General features: G+C 45.1%; 1 protein-coding gene across 1 annotated transcript in view; it reads left to right on the forward strand.

Moving 5' to 3' along the window:
- Nucleotides 1–200: 200 nt before the first annotated feature.
- LOC137293867 (HHIP-like protein 1) overlaps nt 201–22,364 on the forward strand; it is a 28,828-nt gene continuing 6,664 nt past the window's right edge. Inside the window, exons 1-4 of the mRNA XM_067824641.1 lie at nt 201–595; nt 2,276–2,831; nt 3,876–3,964; nt 4,176–4,366. Coding sequence (XP_067680742.1) covers nt 2,355–2,831; nt 3,876–3,964; nt 4,176–4,366 — 757 coding nt within the window. The 5' untranslated portion in view covers nt 201–595; nt 2,276–2,354. The remainder of the gene's footprint in view (nt 596–2,275; nt 2,832–3,875; nt 3,965–4,175; nt 4,367–22,364) is intronic.

Raw genomic sequence — 22,364 nt, forward strand, 5'->3', positions numbered from 1 at the left:
TAAATGACTCCAGGATATAACCCTGCACACGCACCCTGCACAAAAGTGTCAACGTGAAATGGCCAATGGCTCATGAATGCTCATTACTACGTATGTGTTACTTATATAGGTATCGGCTGAGTATGGTCATTTGTGGCCTTTGTTCCACCTCTGGAAGTGATGCTGGACGCACGTGTGTTAAATATGTAATACTGACCATCCTCGCGGGTTTGTTGGGACGTGTTTGCTGGGTCAAGGCAGCCCCACCGTTACACACTTTCTTACAGACACTAGCTGGTTGTTAAGCTGAATATGATTCAGTCCACCATGCAGGTGTCTTCACGTACTCGCATGTCCGTGATCTCATGTCGGCTCGTCACAACCCACTGAACACTCTTTTATAACCGACAGTGCGACATCCGGGTATTTAGTGGCTGACACTCTCCTGAGGCTGAGTGATTTTATGTTGACGAATGTACGCGCAGATAATCACGTGCAGTTCATTCATGACGGGGTCCGTGTCAACCAGCTGTCACCACGCGTGAAGATCTTAGTAACAGGTTGTGGATTGTAGAGGTTGTTTGGTATAGAGGTTGTGGAGGCCTACGCTAGTCAGGTAAGATCCACCATGTCGCTGGGTCCACTGCCAGGTCAGGCCCAGGTCACAAACATGTCCCTGATCCAGCATACTGCAACACCACGATGACTACAGTGACGTCCCTTACTGTATACTGGGTGCAGTGATCTGTTGTGTAGCCTCGCTCAGATATGAAAGCTCTATAATCAGCTCTGATCGAGCTGTTTCAGATTAGGTTATATTGTACATAACACCAAGCCTCCCTGCACTGCATAGAAGACTACAGATAAGACATTCTCTAAGAACATTTATAATTCCATTTCATGACTTGTGCAAACATTTAATATTAGTGACATTTCGTCTTTTGACATGATCACTCGCACCTGTATGTCTGCTGCATGTACCGTGGTGGCGGCTAGAGTCCTGTAAGGGTGGCTGGCGTGGCTTTACCACGGTGACCCCCTTTGATGCCACGCCCAGCCTCAGTATGTCCCGGATGTAGACGTTCGGTACAAACAATCACCACGTCCGACATTTCGTGTAACGGTATGACGGTAGAGTAGCCCAGAGGTTAAAGCCGTAGACTTCGTTTCGATTCTTCAGATTAGTACAGTGTGTGAGGCCCATTTCTGGTGTTCCCCGAAGTGATATTACTATTGCTAAGAGTGGCATAAAACCCAAATCACTCGCTCACATCATAGAACTGTCAACTCCTCCCGGCTGTCTCTAAGGGTAAAAAAACTAGTGGCGTGTTGAACGCATATATTCAAATATATGGCACCTTTATGCCTGTAAGCTTAACAAGATTTATAGCACTGCTTTCACAAATGTCATAAAACTGACACTGTTCAAATGCAGTGTTTCTTAATAATGTTCACAATAAGTATTCTATGATATACTTCCCTGGTTGGTCAAACTACTGAGCCGTGATCCACGACATACATGAAACACGACCCCATCAAGTCATGTCACCGAACCTTAACACCTAAACCTCATATATCTGGTAGTTGTGAGGTTCATGGACCCTCTTCCGGAATCTGTAACGAAGGCTTGCTGGCTTATGAGGCTAACAGCTAGACCCTGAAATGAACTTGTTTTACAGAAACAAAAGCTCTTAAATTAAAATCAGATACAGTGAAAAGGGGTACAGGGACTTTCTTAACGCATGAAACTGTCTAGACATATTCTAGACTTGCATTGACTGTGCATGGCTAAACGTGTTTCATGGTCTGTATGACAGACCACCGATCTACATGGGAGCTATTTACCCTGTAGCTGACGCCATATTTAATTCAATATTATTAACATGTAAGAGAAAACTTCAAACAACGATGGTGCCACCGTCAGTTGCCTGGAGTGTGAAGTCCGAGTTCGAATTTGTGAAACCCATTTCTGCTGTCTCCACCGTCACATTGCTGGACTAGTAATGAAATCTGCCTAAAACACAGCTCGCTCCCTCCCTCCCTCCCTCCCTCCCTCACTCACTCACTCACTCACTCACCTACCTAATGCCGTGTAGGTATTTAATTGTCTGGGTTACTCAAAGTAACCCGACTCCAGTGGCATAGTATAATCTGTGGTCCCCGGGGACCGACCTCCCTTTCACCATTGTCAACACACTGGCAGCACGAGATATGCCCACGCATGCTACCAAGACGGAAATCGATGATCACGTTACTATAATTGGTTCTAATCAGACCTTGTCCTTCGCTGTTTCAGTTGTCCTGTGATCTGCGCTCCGCAGTCTGTTGGGTGTATGTATTTCCACCTGCCCGACTAGTTCCTTCAGAGAGTGGTCATGTCTTCCTACCATGTGCTCGGGGTTACTACCATATGGTGCTTCTCAGTTTGCATGCTATCGCTTCACGGCGTCGCGTCGCCCACGGAGACGTGTGTCTGTCTTAAAAATGAAACCTCTGGGCTATATAACCCAATCCATATTGAATTCAGGGGCGACAGGTATTATATCGCAGAGCAACGCGGGATCGTGCGATATTTTGAAACACGTGACAAACAAGCACATGTCTTATTGAATATTTCGGATAAAGTTGTGTTGACAGCCTCTCCAGCGGATCAGAGAGGCTTACTTGGATTTACCCTGCATCCTCGTTATAACACCAATGGTAGACTCTATGTGTATTACATTGGAAACAGTTCAGGACTTCAGTTCTCGTACGTCAGCGAGTTTACCGTCGTCGACGATGTTGCACTACCGGCCACAGAGAGGATACTGTTGAGAATTGAACAAATAACTAACGCCGGGAATGCCGGCCAGGTGAGTGTTCTTAAAACAACGATAAAATCCTATGCTGTGATAATCTGTCTATAATCCTTTATTCATATTGATTTGAAGATGCGGACAGCTAGCCTGCAGTGTTACCCGAAAGCAGTACAGTACCTGAATATCGTCACGTGTCATGCGGCAGTGATGTATACATTGTTACCCGAAAGCTGTACAGTACCTGAACATCGTCACATGTCATGCAACAGTAATGTATACATTGTTACCCGAAAGCTGTACAGTACCTGAACATTGTCACGTGTCATGCCGCAGTTATGTATACATTGTTACCCGAAAGCTGTACAGTACCTGAATATCGTCACATGTCATGCAGGAGTAATGTATACATTGTTACCCGAAAGCTGTACAGTACCTGAATATCGTCACATGTCATGCAACAGTAATGTATACAATGTTATCCGAAAGCTGTACAGTACCTGAACATTGTCACATATCATGCAGGAGTAATGTATACATTCTTATCCGAAAGCTGTACAGTACCTGAACATTGTCACATGTCATGCAGGAGTAATGTATACATTCTTATCCGAAAGCTGTACAGTATCTGAACATTGTCACATGTCATGCAGGAGTAATGTATACATTGTTACCCGAAAGCTGTACAGTATCTGAACATTGTCACATGTCATGCAGGAGTAATGTATACATTGTTATCCGAAAGCTGTACAGTACCCGAACATTGCCACATGTCATGCAGGAGTAATGTATACATTGTTACCCGAAAGCTGTACAGTATCTGAACATTGTCACATGTCATGCAGGAGTAATGTATACATTGTTATCCGAAAGCTGTACAGTACCCGAACATTGTCACATGTCATGCAGGAGTAATGTATACATTGTTACCCGAAAGCTGTACAGTATCTGAACATTGTCACATGTCATGCAGGAGTAATGTATACATTGTTATCCGAAAGCTGTACAGTACCTGAACATTGTCACATGTCATGGCGCAGTAATGTATATGTCAAAGTAAAGGTCGAAAGTCAAGGTCGTATTCGTTGTTTCCAATTCCAGCTGCTGTTTGGTCATGACGGTTACCTCTACATATCAGTCGGGGACGGGGTTGGTGATGATGGCATACCACGTGACCATGCACAGGACCCGTATGTAGACTTCTGCCCGTTTGCATCGTTTGTAAAATCCCGGTATTCCTGGAAAACCTGACCTAGATTCTAGAATGTAATATTTGAAGTATGTCTATGTCGAGTATTTGCTCAAGGCAAAATGTCCACGCTAACCATCGGCATTGACTTGTTTGATATCAGTAAAATGCTACGCAAAGCGGCTGTGAACATTACTCACTCACTCATACAGAACCAGCCTTCTCGGGAAGATACTGAGAGTTGACGTGGACGGCCAGAGCTTCATGGGCGGAGCCGCGCTACGGTACGGTATTCCTGCAAACAACCCGTTTGTTGACAAGTCACCATGGAGACCGGAGGTGTTCGCATACGGTTGTCGTAATATGTGGCGATGCAGTCAAGACAGAGTTGCTGACAAAGATGGTGAGCGTTGATTGTCTGTTGTGTGACGCCGCACATAAATATTCCAGCTGCACGGAGGCGGCCTGTAAATAATCGAATCTGGGCCACATAATCCAGTGATTTACGTCATGAGCATCGATCGACTCTGACCACCCAATCCCCTCCGTCACACATGGAGGTAGGAATCTACTCATGCACTACTGCCGCTGGTATAGTCACATACTTACAACGTGTGGGGTTATTGAGTAATGATGAGTAATGAGTAAACTATGTTTCTGAGTATGGGTCGGAGTATCAATCGAACCCCCAAATAATGTAGGAGGGGTGACCCAGAAACCCACAAACGCCATGTTTGTAATTTCCCATGTTCAATGACGTTCTTCTGAAGGCTATAAGATGTTCAGTTCTACTTCACTACCGCTTGTGATGCGCCCCCAATTCGCTCCCTGTTATCATAGAACTGCCAGTATGACTTGATATAGCCTACAGTTCCAGTCTCCGGTAACGGTTTGAAATTTTTTTGTCCGCATCATGAAGTGAGAAATTATTACAGGCAACACATTGTTTGATCGCAGTAACTACCTGTGAGGTTGTCATGGTGACAATGATGATGAACAAATACGGTTAGTTCATCACTAAATACATGGAAATATAGTCTCATATATCTACTATGGTCCGTATAGCTCAAAAGCGGACCGATGAATTACAATCTAACACGAAAACTAATGCGCATATAAACTCAGTGAAAACTGCTCATATTCAAAACGTCAGACCAACTCTTGTTTGCAGAATTAAGAGAAGAAAAAAAACAAAACAGGTTGTCTAAAGATAGCATTGCTCGCAGCTGCCACATTGTGTCCTTTCAACGCCATCAAAGCAACAGACTGGCTTTATTCCATCCAGATATGGAGATTACAAGCATTTACACATCATATGATATTTACAAACGGGAAATTGCTTTCACTGACAAAATCAGCCACGAATCGCATTATATGGTACAGGGATCAAAGTGAAGCTGTTCTGTACAGTCTAGAAATCCACCAAGGTAGAATGCGATAATAACGTCATTATCGTTTGACCACGAAGTCAGCAAAACATTTGACGTCTGTCAGGTCAAATATTCTTTCATACAGTTCTTTTACATGTTCTTGGAACATGGGTGAAAAATCAAGGTTCTCGAGGTCATAAATATCTGTACCACATGCACATTCTCTCGGTTCAAGTACTTTACATAGTTACACTCTTCACAATTTCAGGGGAAATGTCTAGCACATCAGTCTCTTAGTCTTCTCATGCCGTACAGTCATGTATCCGAGCAGGTCAAGTCTGCGCACTATTCTGTCTATTCGTCTGCTCACTATTCTGTCTATACGTCTGCTCACTATTCTGTCTATTCGAGTATCTATCTATCTATCTATCTATCTATCTATCTATCGTTCTACCGTTCTATCGTTCTATCTATCTATCTATCTATCGTTCTATCTATCTATCTATCGTTCTATTGAAGATGAAGCCCTAACCCCGCGGAACCATGAGAATCATACGTCAAAGTACTGAAAGCATGTGCGAATATCGTGCATGTAAATAATGTGAATAGCTACGTTTTAGTGTAAACTGAAATTCCATCATGTAATGAACCAATGACAATGATCTTTTCAGTGTTACGACTTTGTTTTGCAACATATCAGTTCATGTGTAAACAGTACTTTTAAAGTAGTTTTTACAATACTACGTAAATGGCCATTCATGGGTTGCATATGTCCAGGTTTCTAACTGCTAGTGCACTGAGGTTAACTCTGTCTGTGACGCGCTGGTTGCATTGAGGCTGATTGTATCTGTGACCAGCTAGTGCACTGAGGTTAACTCTGTCTGTGACGCGCTGGTTGCATTGAGGCTGATTGTATCTGTGACCAGCTAGTGCACTGAGGTTAACTCTGTCTGTGACGCGCTGGTTGCATTGAGGCTGATTGTATCTGTGACCAGCTAGTGCACTGAGGTTAACTCTGTCTGTGACTCGCTGGTTGCATTGAGACTGATTGTATCTGTGACCAGCTAGTGCACTGAGGTTAACTCTGTCTGTGACTCGCTGGTTGCATTGAGGCTGATTGTATCTGTGACCAGCTAGTGCACTGAGGTTAACTCTGTCTGTGACTCGCTGGTTGCATTGAGGCTGATTGTATCTGTGACCAGCTAGTGCACTGAGGTTAACTCTGTCTGTGACGCGCTGGTTGCATTGAGGCTGATTGTATCTGTGACCAGCTAGTGCACTGAGGTTAACTCTGTCTGTGACTCGCTGGTTGCATTGAGGCTGATTGTATCTGTGACCAGCTAGTGCACTGAGGTTAACTCTGTCTGTGACTCGCTGGTTGCATTGAGGCTGATTGTATCTGTGACCAGCTAGTGCACTGAGGTTAACTCTGTCTGTGACTCGCTGGTTGCATTGAGGCTGATTGTATCTGTGACTAGCTAGTCCACTGAGGTTAACTCTGTGACCCGCTGATTCCATTGAGGCTGATTCTATCTGTGACCATCTGGTTTTATTGAGGTTAATTGTATCTGTCACCACTTGTTCTATTGAGGTTAATTCAATCTGTGACAAGCTGGTTCCACTGGTTCTAACTCTGGCTGGTTCCACCGAGGCTTGCTGAGAGAATAGTTCCCGACCCCCTTTACAAGACTGTAATTACGTACGAGTCTGCGGGAGAGTAGAGGCATCGTTTATTATTAGTAGAAGTCTCCCATATATATTGACAAAACAGAACAATGACGTATCATGTACTCCTCCCCCTGCAGACCTTGTGGAGTTCTATGTCTCTGTCCAGACACGTGTCACATTATAAAACCGAGACATGACACGTCACGATATTTTGCTGTACCAGTGTGAAGCACAAGGTACTGGCTTTGTAAACCTTTGTGTATTAGTAATGTGCAAGGGACTGGTTTCGCAAGACATTTGGTGACAGTAATGCACCAGACACTGGCTTCGAAAGGTTTGGGGTGTTAGTAATGCACCAGACACTGGCTTTGCAAGTCTTTGGGTGTTAGTGAGGTACACTGGACTGGCTTCGCAAGACTTGGGGTGTTAGTAAGGTAAAATGGACTGGCTTCGCAAGGCTTGGGGTGTTAGTAAGGTACAATGGACTGGCTTCACAAAGCGTGGGGTGTTAGTAAGGTACAATGGACCGGCTTCGCAAGGCTTGGGGCGTTAGTAAGGTACAAGGGACTGGCTTCGCAAGGCTTGAGAGATCAGTAATGTACAAGGGACTGGCTTTGCAGGACGTGGAGTGTCAGTAATGTACAAAGGAAAGACAGACAGACAGACAGACACTTTATTAGGTAATATAATGTGTTTATAATGTCAAGTGAACACATATTAAAATAAATATGTAGGAATACATATGTTGATTTTGAGATGTTAGTAAATTTACCATTGCCATATTGTGTTATGGACATGTTTAATATGTGGAAGATCGATCTCTCTCTCTCTCTCTCTCAGATCTTTATATTTATTGCAAACTACTAATACATGAAATTCATCTTCAATGAAAACCCAATTTACAGTTTGCTCATTTAATTAAATCAAATCTTCTTGTTTATACATTCTGGAAAAAACTGACATTAAAATTGTGTAGGGAAAGTCTAAATTTACACATTGTTCTTATCAAATCCTTGTTTTCTAATAATGTTAAATATTTTTCTGGCTCTATAGCTGATTTTATCGAGCTATAATGACATAAAAAGGATGAAGATGACATACTGTTGTCCCGGTTTTAATAATACATATCTTGTAATCTTTGTTTTTATGAGAATAGAAATAGCTCTTCATCACCAAAGTCTTGCGCAATCCAGACAGAAGAAAACCCAAGATCTAACATCTGACACCCTGTTACCATTTTTATCTTACCATTTTCATCAAGAGTTTTTAATATATTATAGCAATGATAAGGATATCGATGTCGTTCCATCTCTACACCAATATTTGACCACTCTAACTTGGCTGAGAATGGAAAGAGGATATCGCCTAAGATGGCCTTATTTGAAGCAAAATTCCCAACCCGTAAAAAGCGTTTAAAATATGATTACTGTATTTTCTCTGTTGTCTCACAATATTTTGTGCCTCATATCTATGAACCGTATAACAAAATCGGGGCAATTTTACCATAAAAAATGGTAGGAAATGGAACATTTTACAATTTTTTTTAAAAAAAGTGTATAAACTTAAATAACAGCTTCAGCTTCACATGCTAACTGCTTACAAGATACTGGTCATGATAATCTAGAAGTTATGAAGTAATTATAAATACTTATAATATATCTTAATTTCTGAAAGAAATTGTTGCCGTCAATTGCTCCTTGGGCTCGGGTGTAGGTGTCACTATACACAGATTTCCACCGGACCCCGTAGTTTGTGCTAAATGTGGTGCGTGCTTGCGTGTGTGTGTGTGCGTGTGTGCGTGTGTGCGTGCGTGTGTGCATGTGTGCGTGCGTGGGTGAAGCGCGCGTTGTGGGAGCCTGTGTTATATACTATATCGGATGGTTCACCCCTACTTCGCCTCCAGGATAGAAAATGCTATTGACATTTGTTTTCATCGAGTTATAAAATCTACTGAAGACTATAAAGACTACTTACTAACCAAAAGGATTTTGCATGAACATAACGATTTCCTCCTCGGAAGCGAGGTTGTGGTCGAAGTGACAATAGTATTGTAAGTAATATTAGATTGACCCCCGCCTTGCTCCTAAGAGTGAAATTGCTATGTTACAAGCGATGTCTGCAAAGTCCTATTGTCCATCAAATACATATGTTACTATCAGAAGAAAGTAATTTTGGTTTTGTAAGTCGGTGAAAACAAACTTAAATAGCATTTATATTCAAGAATAGGGCGCCGCCATTTTTGAACATCGTGAAGTCACAGGCTTAAGTCCGTTAGAATTATTGAGATTACGGTTTGTTTTCATCAAGTTAGTAAATCAAAACTACTTTCTACTAGTAGTTAAATATGTATTTGAATCATGGCCAAAAGGATTTTGCATGACACAACTTGTAACATAACAACTTCTTCCATGGAAGCGAGGTGGGGGTCGAAGTGAAAATATTTCATTTCTTCACTTGGTAAATTTACTTGGTTTGTAAGTGTTCACTCACCACTATGTAGACACTTGTCAATGTACGTCTTCACATTTGGTCTTATAATCCTAAGTACTTTATGATCATACTTAGAAAAACTCGTACAGTCTCCATGTTCGGCAGACTTCTTTATATCATCACATATTTTGATATTATAAAAACGTTTCTTCTTTTCACAACATTTTTTATGTTCTGTTTTGGCATCCACATACAATTTTAAGTTTAAATCACATTTCAATTGTCTTAATTTATTTAGTAGAAAATTTTATCTCGTGTTTAACTGACTAGAATCCATATGAAACCCAGGTGGTTGTAGCGACTGGGGTTTCTGGGTAACTGTATCATATGTTCCTGCATTCACTGCACAGTGTATTAATATATCACTTAGTTGTCCTACAGCAGCGGTTATGTTCTCCTCCGGTAATAAAGTAAATGTGTTAAACATATCTATGGAATCGATATTGCGGAGATAGTTTTGATATGGAATTTGACAATCCGCAGGAAGCCTGTAACTCATCCTAGGATGTAATTAATTTTTTGTTGTTGTAAATTCGAAATCTCGTTATTACTTACTGAAGGGATAATATTCTTAAAATAGCACACAAGTGGAACGTGCTCCGACTCAGTGCGCTGACAAAGTTTCATATCTACAACATTATCGAACATATTGGAAGAAAGAATAAAACAGTCATCAACACTAGTAGTATATACAATGGGGGTTCTAAAACACTGTCAAGAAAAGTCTCTACAAAGCCTTATTTACTAAATAAGGCGTTGGTTGGGCCCTTAGCTCTTGCTACTATTACCCCTACTACAAAATGGGGGGGTGGGGGGGGGGGTTCTGGACCACTTTCAAAAAAAGTCTCTACAAAGCCGTATTTACTAAATAAGGCTTTGGTTGGGCCGCTACTATTACCCCTACTACTTAACGTGTGTTGGTGGTAACACTGTGCCGTACGGTACGATCAATAATTCTTCTCTTACAAACCCCCTACCCGGCCCATCCCTCAAGTAGTACAAGTTAGGTTCGTCGGCTTTCATATCCACTTTATCTATGTTGTAAGTTTTGACTGACCATATAGGATCGGTGGCTCGCTTACGGCTATCACCCTCGTGTTTCCCCGGCTGGTATAGATACCTCACTAGGGCCCTATCTGGTATCTGTTTCTCCTTCCCACGCAATGGAGCGGCCGACTCTGCAACTATTGATTTTAGTTTGATAGCGTCTGCCGGTTTCTTACCGGTGAGACGGGTGACTTCATGGTTGATTGCCGACACCACCTTGGGTAACCTCGTGACCCATTCAGTCGATCGTTTTCCAGGGGTGGCCATCTCCCTAGCATACTGATGGCCGAACAAGCGCTCAGCCAAAGTCCTATTAAATCTCTCAACTATGGCTTGGCTGCGATGGGCTCCGGCCGTGCCACGCCTGACCTTTGTATCGTGTTTGGCTAGCAGTTGTGACACGGCACCCATGAACTCCCGTCCGGGGTCAACTTGCAGCTCTGTTGGCCACGTCAGCGGGCTGCGTTTGTATATGCATTCGAATCCTCTGGCTACCTGGGCCGAATCTTTCGTGGTCAAGGGTTCGGCTTCCTTGTAACGACTGGCTACGTCCACTACGGTTAAGGCATACTTGTACCTCTTGTCGTGGGGTAGGAACAGTAGGTCTGCCTGGTGAACGCTATTAGGTATGTTAATACCGAACCTCCTTCTAGGCACGTAGCGTGGTGCCGGCAAATAGATCTGCCACAGGGCTTGTTTTTCAAGCCACGCTTTGGCTTCCTCCGGGGGTACTCGCGCTATTTTAGCTAGCTTATCTACTGCGCTAGCTCCTTTCCAGTACCCACGCGGGCTGTAGTAAATAGCCTCAAATTTTTTCATGTCCATACGCGTATGTGTTTATCCCATCAATAGCTATCCAACGTTTCGTGTCCATAGGCGACAGGGACGTCTTGTTTATAGTCAGTCCGTATATCTTATGTCCATCACTTCTAAGTGTGTTCATTTTATGCCTAAAGGTACGGGTCTTGAACAGGGCTTCCTTGAATCTGGCGTGTTTGATGTGTTGTTTCACCACATACTTCTTAACCCCCTTAGCCTTCCGGATCTCACTATTGTCGGCTTTCAGTATGGAGTACATCTTAGGTCTCAAACCTATGTACTCAGCTATGGGCGTGCCAGCACACTCGTCCTTCATCTTACCTAGGACCTTTTTATTTACCGTACTGTGTATGGCATGGGTCTTAGGGTAGTCGCTGGTGTCGTATAAATCGAGGTGTTTTTTCATGTCCTCGTACACGTCCTCGGTTCGAATCTCCATCAGCAGGGAATCCGTGTCAGTGTACAGCACTTCACACCTGTCGCCGTACTGTTTCTTGAGCTCGTTGTAGTAAAAGTCGTACATCAGGTGTTTGGATAAATCGAGGATGCTCATCCCCATGTAAACAGGCCGGTTGAATTTTATGTGGCTTTTCTTCATGTGTAGGGCAACCAGGTTGTCTGTGAATATCTTACTACGGTTGAATGCCGGACTGGCTATCAATCTCCTGAGCTTGTCTTCCTCACTCGACCGAACCAGCTTCACGGTCACGCGTTTCCTCAGGTTCTCCATAGTCTTACCAAACACCGAGTTGTTCATGAGCTTGTAGAGATTTTTCTCAAAATCACTGGTGGCTTTTTTTCGTAGGTCTGTGTTCATTCTGATGTAGGGCTCCATCCATGGGCTCTGGTCGAACATGAGCACCCTGTGTATTTTGGTCAGCCTCATACCCAACGACAGGTACAGCTGTAGGTTGCGATAGTGAACGATGTACTTGGTCTTATTCATTAAGTTAGGCACGAGTTTTTCAACGTCTGTCACACGCCCACCTAACAAGTTATGTTGGTACTCAGACATCCAGTCTGGGTTAACCCTCATACGTTCGGGGGCCAGGGTGTAGCTGTTGTGTGATGTGTGTAATTCCTTGGTATACTCTAAGTCAACCTCGAGGATATACCCTTTGTTCGAATCTGGTGCAACCCCCATAACATCAACGTGGGGTACCCATTCGAATCCCCCTGTAGGTAGATACTGGCTCATGGCCCAGCCGTACAGGTTGTTTGCGTCGAGGTAGAGAATGTGATTGGTTGGCTTGTTAGGATCGTAACCTTTCACGTATTGATTATTTGCTTTCGCGTATCGTTTGGATGCCATGGAAATCCCACCTCGCAAGCCTTTCTCAATGAATAGGTGCATGTCGTAATCTGTGAGCAATTCCAAATTAACTCCGGTCTTTTTAAGCAAGGCGTCCCACGACAGACCTGGGCTGGTGTAATACCATGCGGGGTCGAGTTTATACTGCTTGAAACACGTCCGCCTAAACGTCTCAAACACGTCGGCTAACAGCAGTACATCTGTCCTCAAGTACAGGTCGTGATAATCACCCAGGTTCTTACAACCCAGTTTATTCCATACGTTAGTCACGTGCGAGTAATCATCTCGTGAGACGGACGCCTCATTCAGCTTGCTATAAAAGCAGTCAATAGGGGGTAGTCTGGTCTCGGTGAACTTGACCCAACTATCCATGTACTCATAGGGGTACACACCCTTCCTCATAAGCAGGGGTCTAGTCTCGGCGTCTGTGTATCGATCGGTGATAGGGAAGGTATTGTTGGCCTTGACCAGACTGTCGAGTGACGACAGGAGGAACTGAAACGAGTCAATGAACCTAAGTCCGTTTAAGCTGAAGGAGATGTATCTCTCCATGTTGTTGGGGATGCACGTTATATTACCATCGATTTTCGCGATGGCCTGCATGATCAAGTGTGAGTCGTACCCTCTCAAGTTGTGAAAGACAACGGGGATGTTTATTGTCTTAGGGTTGATTTTAAGCTTGAGGTTGCACGCGCTGTGAGCGGCGCCTCTATACTTACCAGTTATGTGGCACTGATCTCTCACCGAATCACCGTTAAGTGGTGAGTCACACACGTGACAGTTAGTGCTACTATCGTGAGCTAGCTTGTCGACTCGAGTCATACGCATGGGGGCGATTCTATACAATGCATTCCTAATAATTTTTTCTTCCTCCTGCAAACACTTTAGAAACCTTTCAGCCGCGTCAGGGCCCCTATACACTACCGGAGCTTTCGTTTCCCCGTCACAACGGACGACGACAATGTATCCAAACCCACAGGCTTTATGCTCTTGTGTGGGGGAATCCCCACCCACAACCAAGGCTTCGAAGTCGGCGTATATGATATAAGGCACAGACATTTGGTTCTTGTGGTTACTGAATTTTAGGATATTATCACCTTCCTTAGGCATGTCGACTCGTATGGGCGTCTGCCCCACACCTTGACAATCATCCCGGTGGGATTCTAATAAATCAGCTCGTGTGAAGCCATGTAGGCATCGTTCACAGAAGTGGGTCTTTTCTCTGTGTGCCGATTGGTCATACAACAGCCTGCTAAAGTGTTTTATCCATGTGTAGTGATACTTGTCACCTCGCTGGATCATGAATATATTGATAACTTGGCGATCCTTCACCCCGCTGACCCTGTGTACTATTGTTGTGTTACCTTCGTGCCCAAAGACATTTATAGCCAGATTATTCTGTTTTTCTACTTTAGTGATCTGGGATATGGGGGTGGGTTCATCTATACCATCCCAGTTGAGCCCATCATCCTGAGGATAATTAGAAGGCCTGTTCGGATTAGTGTCAGCTGGAAATAAGGCTGACCTGATAGCTAACCTCAGGCAATCGTTTCCTCTATTCTTAACGTTTACTATGGCATGTTTGTTCCTATAGTAGGGAGGCAAGGCTAGGTATGACCCGCCTCTGAACGGCACGTAGTTAGCTATGTCTAGATATACATTATCGATTTTATCTACAGCCCACCCGGACCCCAAGTGTGTGTAGCGTTCTAGGTATTCTCGTATCTGCTGAAAACTGGTATCGATTGATGTGTCAATGGTCTCTGTATGTGTGACGACCTCTTGTTTACCTCGGAAGTGAGGCTGAACATACTCAGTGGTCTCTGTGGGCCCCCCAACCTGCTTATCGAGCGACATTTTCACTGTGATCTGAAACTTGATACTTCCTAGGTTATTTAGTTCCTGGTTGACCTTATCAGCTATCAGAGGCTTGATATCTGTAATGTCTATGTTTCTATCAACGTGCATGCGCCAACCTCTCAAATAGTTGCCTACAGCGCGCTCAGTGCGCACGAACTGTAGGTCAATAGCTCTATTCTGTCGTAATAATTCTACAAGCTGTGGTTTTCTCATACGGGAATACCCGCCTAAACCCAAATCGTGTGCCTCGGCTTTCAGTTGTTTTACAGTGGGACGTGCTACGGGGGCATGTGATAACAATGCGGTTAACCCGGCTCTCCCCAGTTTTGAATAACCCGTGTATCCAAGCTGTTTTGCTTGAGCTTTTAATTGTTTTACCGTAGGAGGGGCTTCTAAACCTAGTAATCTCAACAATGCTGACTTCCGCATTCGAGAATACCCGATCACACCTCTCTGTTTTGCGACCCGCTTAAGCTCGCGCACAGTAGTCATAGTGTTTACACCTAAGAGAACCAATGTCTAATTGGTTCACAAAAAAATATTTCAATCCAGTATTCCTTGAAGTTTATGAAAGAGACCAAACTCGGGTAGTCGGGTCCAATTCTAGTAATTCTGTCAAATCGTCCCACGTACCTGGTAAAATATATAGTGTGGCTGTTTCAATCCAGTACTCGCCTTGGATATAGTATTCCTTGAAGTTGTGCATGTATTCACTTAGACTTGAAAAACGTTCTATTTGGAATTGAGTCGCGATATCCTGCTCCCATTTGAAGGGGTGAGTATACTTAACACCCTCTTTAATCCATACCACGTCCAATATTACCTTAAATCTGAAGCTTCCCCATAAGGTCAGTTCATATTTGAATATGTTTTTAACTAGAGATTCGATCTCAATTTCCGCAGACATAGCTATACGTAGGTGTGTATAATCTCTAATTGGAGTCTATCTTGAGCAGTCGCCTACGTTCTTTTATGTAGCCCTTTTTATTCTCGTAGATGAGTTGATGTCTGACTACGTTCGCTCCGTGAGCTTTACATAGACAGTAGTGCCCTTTAACCCCGATACCACACACAGAACTCTTGTAGTTAGGACTTCCCATATGGAAACAACAGAACCCCTGATTCCTGCATTTCCTACCACAGGCCTCGGTCTTCCCCATAAGTATGTATTCGCATTGGTATGGAGCGGGTCTCATGTTTACTTATATGGGTATTTTAATTTAATTGCTTCGCAACCAACGCAGTAGCTGCTATACCCAACACTATGAAGCTCAGTTCACGATCCATTTGTCCCTTGGATGGTGTGTAGTACTGAGCGAGTGTGGGTTTATTGAGCGGTTCCAATCGTTTACCAGTTAGTAGGTAGTATTCTTTCATTGCTTCATCGACATCGTTGAATGTTTGAACGGCATGGTTTTCACGCGTGAGTTGTTCGTTAATAAAATCGATCCTCTGGAGGCGTTTTTTAGCGTACTCGGCCTGTGCCCTTTGTAATTTCTCAGTAGCGAGATTGTGTCGCTTCCTTTCTTCCTGTATTGCGTGGCCATCTCGTAGTTTCGAGAAGAGGAAATTACTCCCGGAAAATGCCAGGGCATTCACTAACGCCCCACCGACCATCATAGCTATCGTGGCCATCCTATATTTATTTCATTATATTTTCAGGTATTATTCCTTGTTTTACTAGGATGTCTTTTGTGGCCATCGCCATACCAAGGTTCATTATGAGCATACCCATATCCTGCAGGTTGAAATCTAGCTTGATAGTTGGTTGTTTAAGCACCATTTTAGTCAACCGAGCGTACCCTACGGCTAGACTGGCGACCACTGTGGCGTGGTATGCGTCGTTGACGAACGTTTTCCCCTCAGACATTATGTATATGATATAAAATATTAAAATTATAACATGATATGCGGGTCGACTGTGGGGGATACCTCACTGTTTGGGGGTACCTCACGGTGAGGGTTTCCCTCACTATATAACCACGAGATAGCCAAGGCAGCAGTTACGCCTACAGCCAACAACAGTCGGGTTGGGTTGGTCACTTTATGTTGGTTACACCACCGTTTTTTACCAGCAGCTACTCTCTTAGGATTCTTCTGCCTGGTTACTGTAGGGGGTGTGGGGGGTACCCCCACTGGGGTTTCCTGTGAAGGGGTCTCCTCCAGTGGAGTTTCCCTCACTGTTGGGGGTGTGGGGGGTACCACCACTGGGGTTTCCCTCACTGTGGGGGGTACCCCCACTGGGGTCTCCTGTGCAGCATCCATCTATACTATTATTATTATTTTTTCTCTCAAATTGACAATGCTTTGCCGTGATAATCGCCGCCGTCACTGGAGCCAACAACATGCCATATTTGTGGTACAGCTCGCAGCTGATAGAGCTCACGGCGTGTTCGATAAAAGGGTCTTTCTCTAGGTCCTCCCACAGGTAAAGTCGGCGCTCTGGTGGAATGGGAAGGAAGTATGACACAATACCGGTGTATATCTGGGTCATAGCCGATCCTATTGTCTTTGTCATTTCTGCTCCGAGCCGGGACTCGTATCTAGCGTACAGCTTATCGATTTCTTCGGCTGACATTTTGTGAATTTTATCCGGAGTGTAGTCTCCAAAGTAATGTTTGGCTTTGCCGCCAACAGCCAACGCCACCAGTTTCTCTCGCTTATCATCAGTGGGGGAGACCCCAGTGGGGGTACCCCCAGGTACCAACTGTTCGAGCAATTCCTCACACTCCATCTTATAATATAACAAGTAAGATTTAGTTTTAACTATATAATACCCGATGCAGACAAAACACAGAGAAATGAAGGTTAAGTTGCACACGACAAACACTTCGAATATCATAGCTATACTTAGCATTTGCTTAGCTTTAGCTTAGCTTTGCTTAGCTTTGCTTAGCTTTGCTTAGCTTTGCTTAGCTTTGCTTAGCTTTGCTTAGCATACTCTATAAGCCACGGGTTGGTCGGTCTTGAGCACGAGCTTAGCGTGTTTAGTTTCAGCGAGCTGTTTCTTCACCCGTTCCCGTTCTAATTTGCTCATCACATCGTTCTCTCTCAAACACTCCTCGAACGAATCCCTGTCCTTGCAGTGAAATAAGGTCACCCATCGCGTCTGCTCCCTGAGGTCTTTCAACACCGAGTTGAACTTCTGCGTTAGCACCCAGACGCTGTGATTTGCATGCCGGCCGGAGAAGGCCAGGTACGATAGCATGTCTCTCTTTTTTGTTATCTCGCGATTAGTGCTGCAGTCGTCCAGTATGAACAGCGTCGGTTCCCCTTTAAATTTCTCGTGAAGAGCTTTCAACCAGTCCTGCAGGCGTGTTCCAGGGTCGATTTTGTGTACGTCCGGGTCCGTCATCACCCAAGGTCGCGCGTACGTTTTATTCATGCTCAGAGTAGGGCACATGATAACGATGTTATCGAACACATCCTTGTAGTAACCCTCCAACATATCCAACACGAAAACGGTCTTCCCACAGCCAGTCTGCCCGCACACTATGGCGCAGTGTGGGTCAGTGGGGAGGTGGAGGTCAGTAGATGGCTTGCACGAATCTCCCATTGTCTATATTAAGTTGCGCGTCCATAATAACGTACAGATATAATTTCAACTTACCAGCGGGTTGAGCCTTCTTAGTAATCTGGATGGTTATCCCTTCGCTGCCGTTATCTATACGGCGCCCGCTACCGTGCAGTTTATCATCATCCGTGGATCGCATGTCCAACCATAGGGCGTACTTGGTGGTCAGGTATTCACCGATCTGCACGGAGCCGAGGTCCAGGTCCTTTGTTATATAATGGGGGGTCCCTCCCACTGTCACTGGTAGCTTTTTTATCTCATCCCACTGCTGGTGTGGTCTCATGCCGTGACTGAACAGCTGGTTGGGCACGCCCTCGATGGTCACTTCCACCTTTTCAATCTCGGGGTTGAAAAACTTCTCGCTGTCCCTCCGGAATGGCTCGTAATCCTCCCCGGGGTCGACCAGGATACCTTTCATCGATCGCGCCGGCACGTTCAGGTTGATATTCCACACAGTGTCGCTCTTATCTCGCACGACTGATCTATGCCTCAGTACGCGATCGTACAGGATAGCCATCTTCCCAGAGTACTGGCTTCGAACCTGCCTGGCCAGCTCCGGGCTAGTGACCATGTCGAACTCCAGAGAGATGTTGTCTATGGCATAACTGGCCTCATCACCGTTCGGCGTACGCACTACTTTGCTATAGTCGTTAAACGTGAGCTCGTATTCGAGCCTATCACCCAGCGCGGCCTGGTAAAACGGCGCGTGTCCCGTGAGCAACTCGAAGTCGAGCGGCACGCAGAATCGATTCCCGTATGCTCGAGCGATGGCCTTTTCACCGTCCGATAGCTTGTCTTGCTGGTCTGGCGTGAAGGCATACCCTATGCGCAACCGGGTTGATTTGCTGATACCCTGGTACACATCATTGACTCGTTCTCCCTCGCTTTTCCAGAGATCCCCGTAGCAGTGAAACACGTCGCTGTCGTCGATGCTCAGCACCTCGTTACCGCTGATCTTGACGGTCGTTTTCTTGATGATAGCTCGACCCACGTTCCGCACTAGCTCGCGTTTGTCGTTGTCGGAGGTCAACGTGATATTGAACGCCACTCGAACAGTGCCTGGTACAATAAGGTCATTCTCACCAAGGTTTGGAAATCTAACCAGCAGAGTTTGATTCTGGTCTATCTTGCTGGGATTGTTGGTGATGGTCACCGACTGACGCACGGCTCTGGCTCCTAATGGCTCTCTCAATCTTCTGAAAGGATCTAATTTTCTGCCGTACATTGTTATATATAAACGAAATATATTTTTAATACTAAATAATGGCTGAAGACATACCTATGGAGGAGATGTGGGATGATACTATGGATGATACAGGGGCCGAGCAGTTGACCTCATTCAGTACTGGCCTACAGCCGGCTGTCGACGAAAACAACATCAAGCTCTCGCAAGGTGGCTCACTCATTAAGGAAGCCGTCGACGGATTTTATGATGGTTTAAAAAAGGATAAAAATTACGTAGAGCTGTTGGGGCGAGACTATACCAAGTTTTTTGTTGATAGCGAAGGCAAGCTGCGTTTGAAGAAGCACCCGGAGATCGATCTCTTTAATCAACACACGAGAGAACCGCTTGCCTTAGCAACATTGGTCGGTAAACATAAGATTGACTTTGTCCGCAAGGAACTAGGTTTCAGAGTTTACGGTGGCGCGCGACCTAAGCTTCCTCCGAAGGCCCGTCAAGATCTGGAAGGCATCAGGGACTCCACATCGGTTCAAAACATGACTTATGATATTGAAAAGGTGTTGGACGACTACAAGAACAAGCCCTTCCCGGGTCTCGAAATTACCTATCGGGAACTGAAGGGGTTGGACCTGTTGATGCAAACCATTCGTGGTCAGCTCTGGAAAAGCACGGCCAAAATGATTGAGATAGACGGCCGCATCGCCTATGAAAAGAAAAAACTCGGTGAAACTGAGGACGAGTCTATGAAAGCCACCCTCGAGGAACGAATACGTAATTTGGAAGATGAAAGGCAGACCTGGTTGGAGAAAGCGTCCGGCTACAAAGAAAAGCTTCGATCCCAGACCAACCGTGTGCGGGAAACCATCAATCAAGTCCTCTACCAAGACACCACGTTAGCAGACAGGATTCGGATATTGTTCCGGGAGCAAGGGATCACCATCGCCAGCATTCTGACTGCATTGGGTTTCATCATATCAACCCTGGTGGTGTCACTGACAGGGGGTACTGTGGGGCCTGCCGGCGGCGGAACCCCAAGTGGCGGTGGTGTTAAAGACTGGATAAAAAAACTCGGGGAAGGCCTAGCTAAACTGGCTGGTAAAGCCGCCGAAGCCCTTCCCGGCATCCTGGGTAGTATTGTCTCGTGGTTGTTGGGCGCTCTGGCTAAAACTGCCACGTGGCTCAGTCAAAACCTGTGGGCAGCCATCGTCGCCGTGGCGGGTCTGGTGTACGTAGCGGCTAAGAAATCTTTAACCAAATAAGCCCCAAAGCTACCCCACCAACCACCAGGGCCGTTTTATTATCAATATGCTGCTGATAGGAGGCCTGAATATTGGGGTGTGTGGGGGGCACATGAACTTTAGGCTCCGGGGGCGGCGCCACTATACCCGTTTCACGTGGTGGGATGTGTGGGATATAGGAGGTGTTAATATCGGGGTTGATACCCAACTTTTGATCCTTCGTGGCTATGACTATTTTGTTGTTATAACCCACCACTTTTTTTACTCTCAGTTGCATATCACTCGGAGCCATGTACAGCCCCACGCCGAACACGTAATTGACTTTCGATCTGGCGTATTCTAACACGTTTTGGTAGCGTTTGATGTCCCGCGGGAGATCAACTGGAGAATTGATAGCATCCTCAACGTTGGCAACGAACTGTGTCTGAGCGTCGAAAGCAGTTCCCTTACCGATGATGTTGGAACGCGTTTGCGACTGCGCACCCAACAGCACCCACACGTACGTTCGAATCGAGTCGTTCAACCTGACTACCCCGGCACGAGTGAATCCTTTCGACGTGTCCAGCATGAACATTTTCCACCCGTCTGCGGTTGACTGCTCCACTTTCTGGATTGTGAAAGCAACACCACCTTCAAAGTCCATACGATCATCCCTCCATTCATTACTCGACAAAGCAAATTCCTGCCTAAGTATACCTCGTTTCACTAAATCATCACTTGCATCTTTCACTGGTTTTGGTCCATATTTGGTAGGTTTAGGAACAATGTCATCTAATGCATGGAAAAAATTCTCAGTACTAAACATTTTTCGTTTCATAAAGTTTGTTAGTAAATCTTTCTTAAATGCTTTTACTGAGAGCCCATCGCTGTAAGGAATACCCAACCCGTGGTTCAGCCCCGGCAAACGCCAATCCGCCTTCGGGTTTATTTCGAATTCATTGCAAATACGTTCGTAGACCCGTCTATCGTACGGGTTGTTTGTTGCGTCCCACGCTTTGTCCTGTGGGAGGGGGGCGCTGATCTCTTTAAGAATACGTCTGACCTGGTAGTACACGTGGAACTTGAACACAGACTGACTCAGCGGTCCACGCCGAGTGTCGGTCAATGCCACACCACATCCCGTTGTAGCGCACCACACGGCAAAGTTTAATTGATTCTGCCAGAACTGCATAGGGTTGTTGAACCAAGCGTGGACTGCCTTGATGTTAGTCACCGAAAGCTTATACTTATCGAACACATCTAAAAGCTGGGCATTGAAATACAACTCAGGAGCAACCACGATCTTCATGGGGGAGAAATCTACGTCCAGTTTAGGGTAAAACAACATTTTAAAACTCTTATATAATGAGCATATATACTCTAACATGTACATAACACTTCCAGGAATAACGAGCGGTGAGGCCGTTCAGCTGACGCACGCGATCGATAACACGTCAGGCCAACTCGAAGTCACACTCTGCGATATCACCTACCTACCGCAATGGACTAACATCAACGTCAGCAACAATAAGCTGTTCGTCAGTGGAACTCGCAGTCAGATAACTGACGGTTACTACAGCGTGTGCTCTCTAAACGACGAGGTCTTCAAACCCCTGGGAGCCGAACTCAAGATGAACGACTCAAACGGCACAGTGGTGTTAATCAACAACGGAAGAAACCCCTTCAGACTCGGCCGACCATTAGCGAGGATACTCGGTATGTCTCCTGACGAGATAAAACCAACAACAACCGTCACAGGCACGAAGTTACCCGATCTAGTACCGTACCGAGAGCTGTACATTCATCTCGGTCAGGTGAGCACAACGTACAACATTCAAGGAGGTCACCCTTCCACTATACT

The sequence above is a fragment of the Haliotis asinina genome, chromosome 8, assembly GCF_037392515.1.
Source record: "Haliotis asinina isolate JCU_RB_2024 chromosome 8, JCU_Hal_asi_v2, whole genome shotgun sequence".
NCBI lineage: Eukaryota > Metazoa > Mollusca > Gastropoda > Lepetellida > Haliotidae > Haliotis > Haliotis asinina.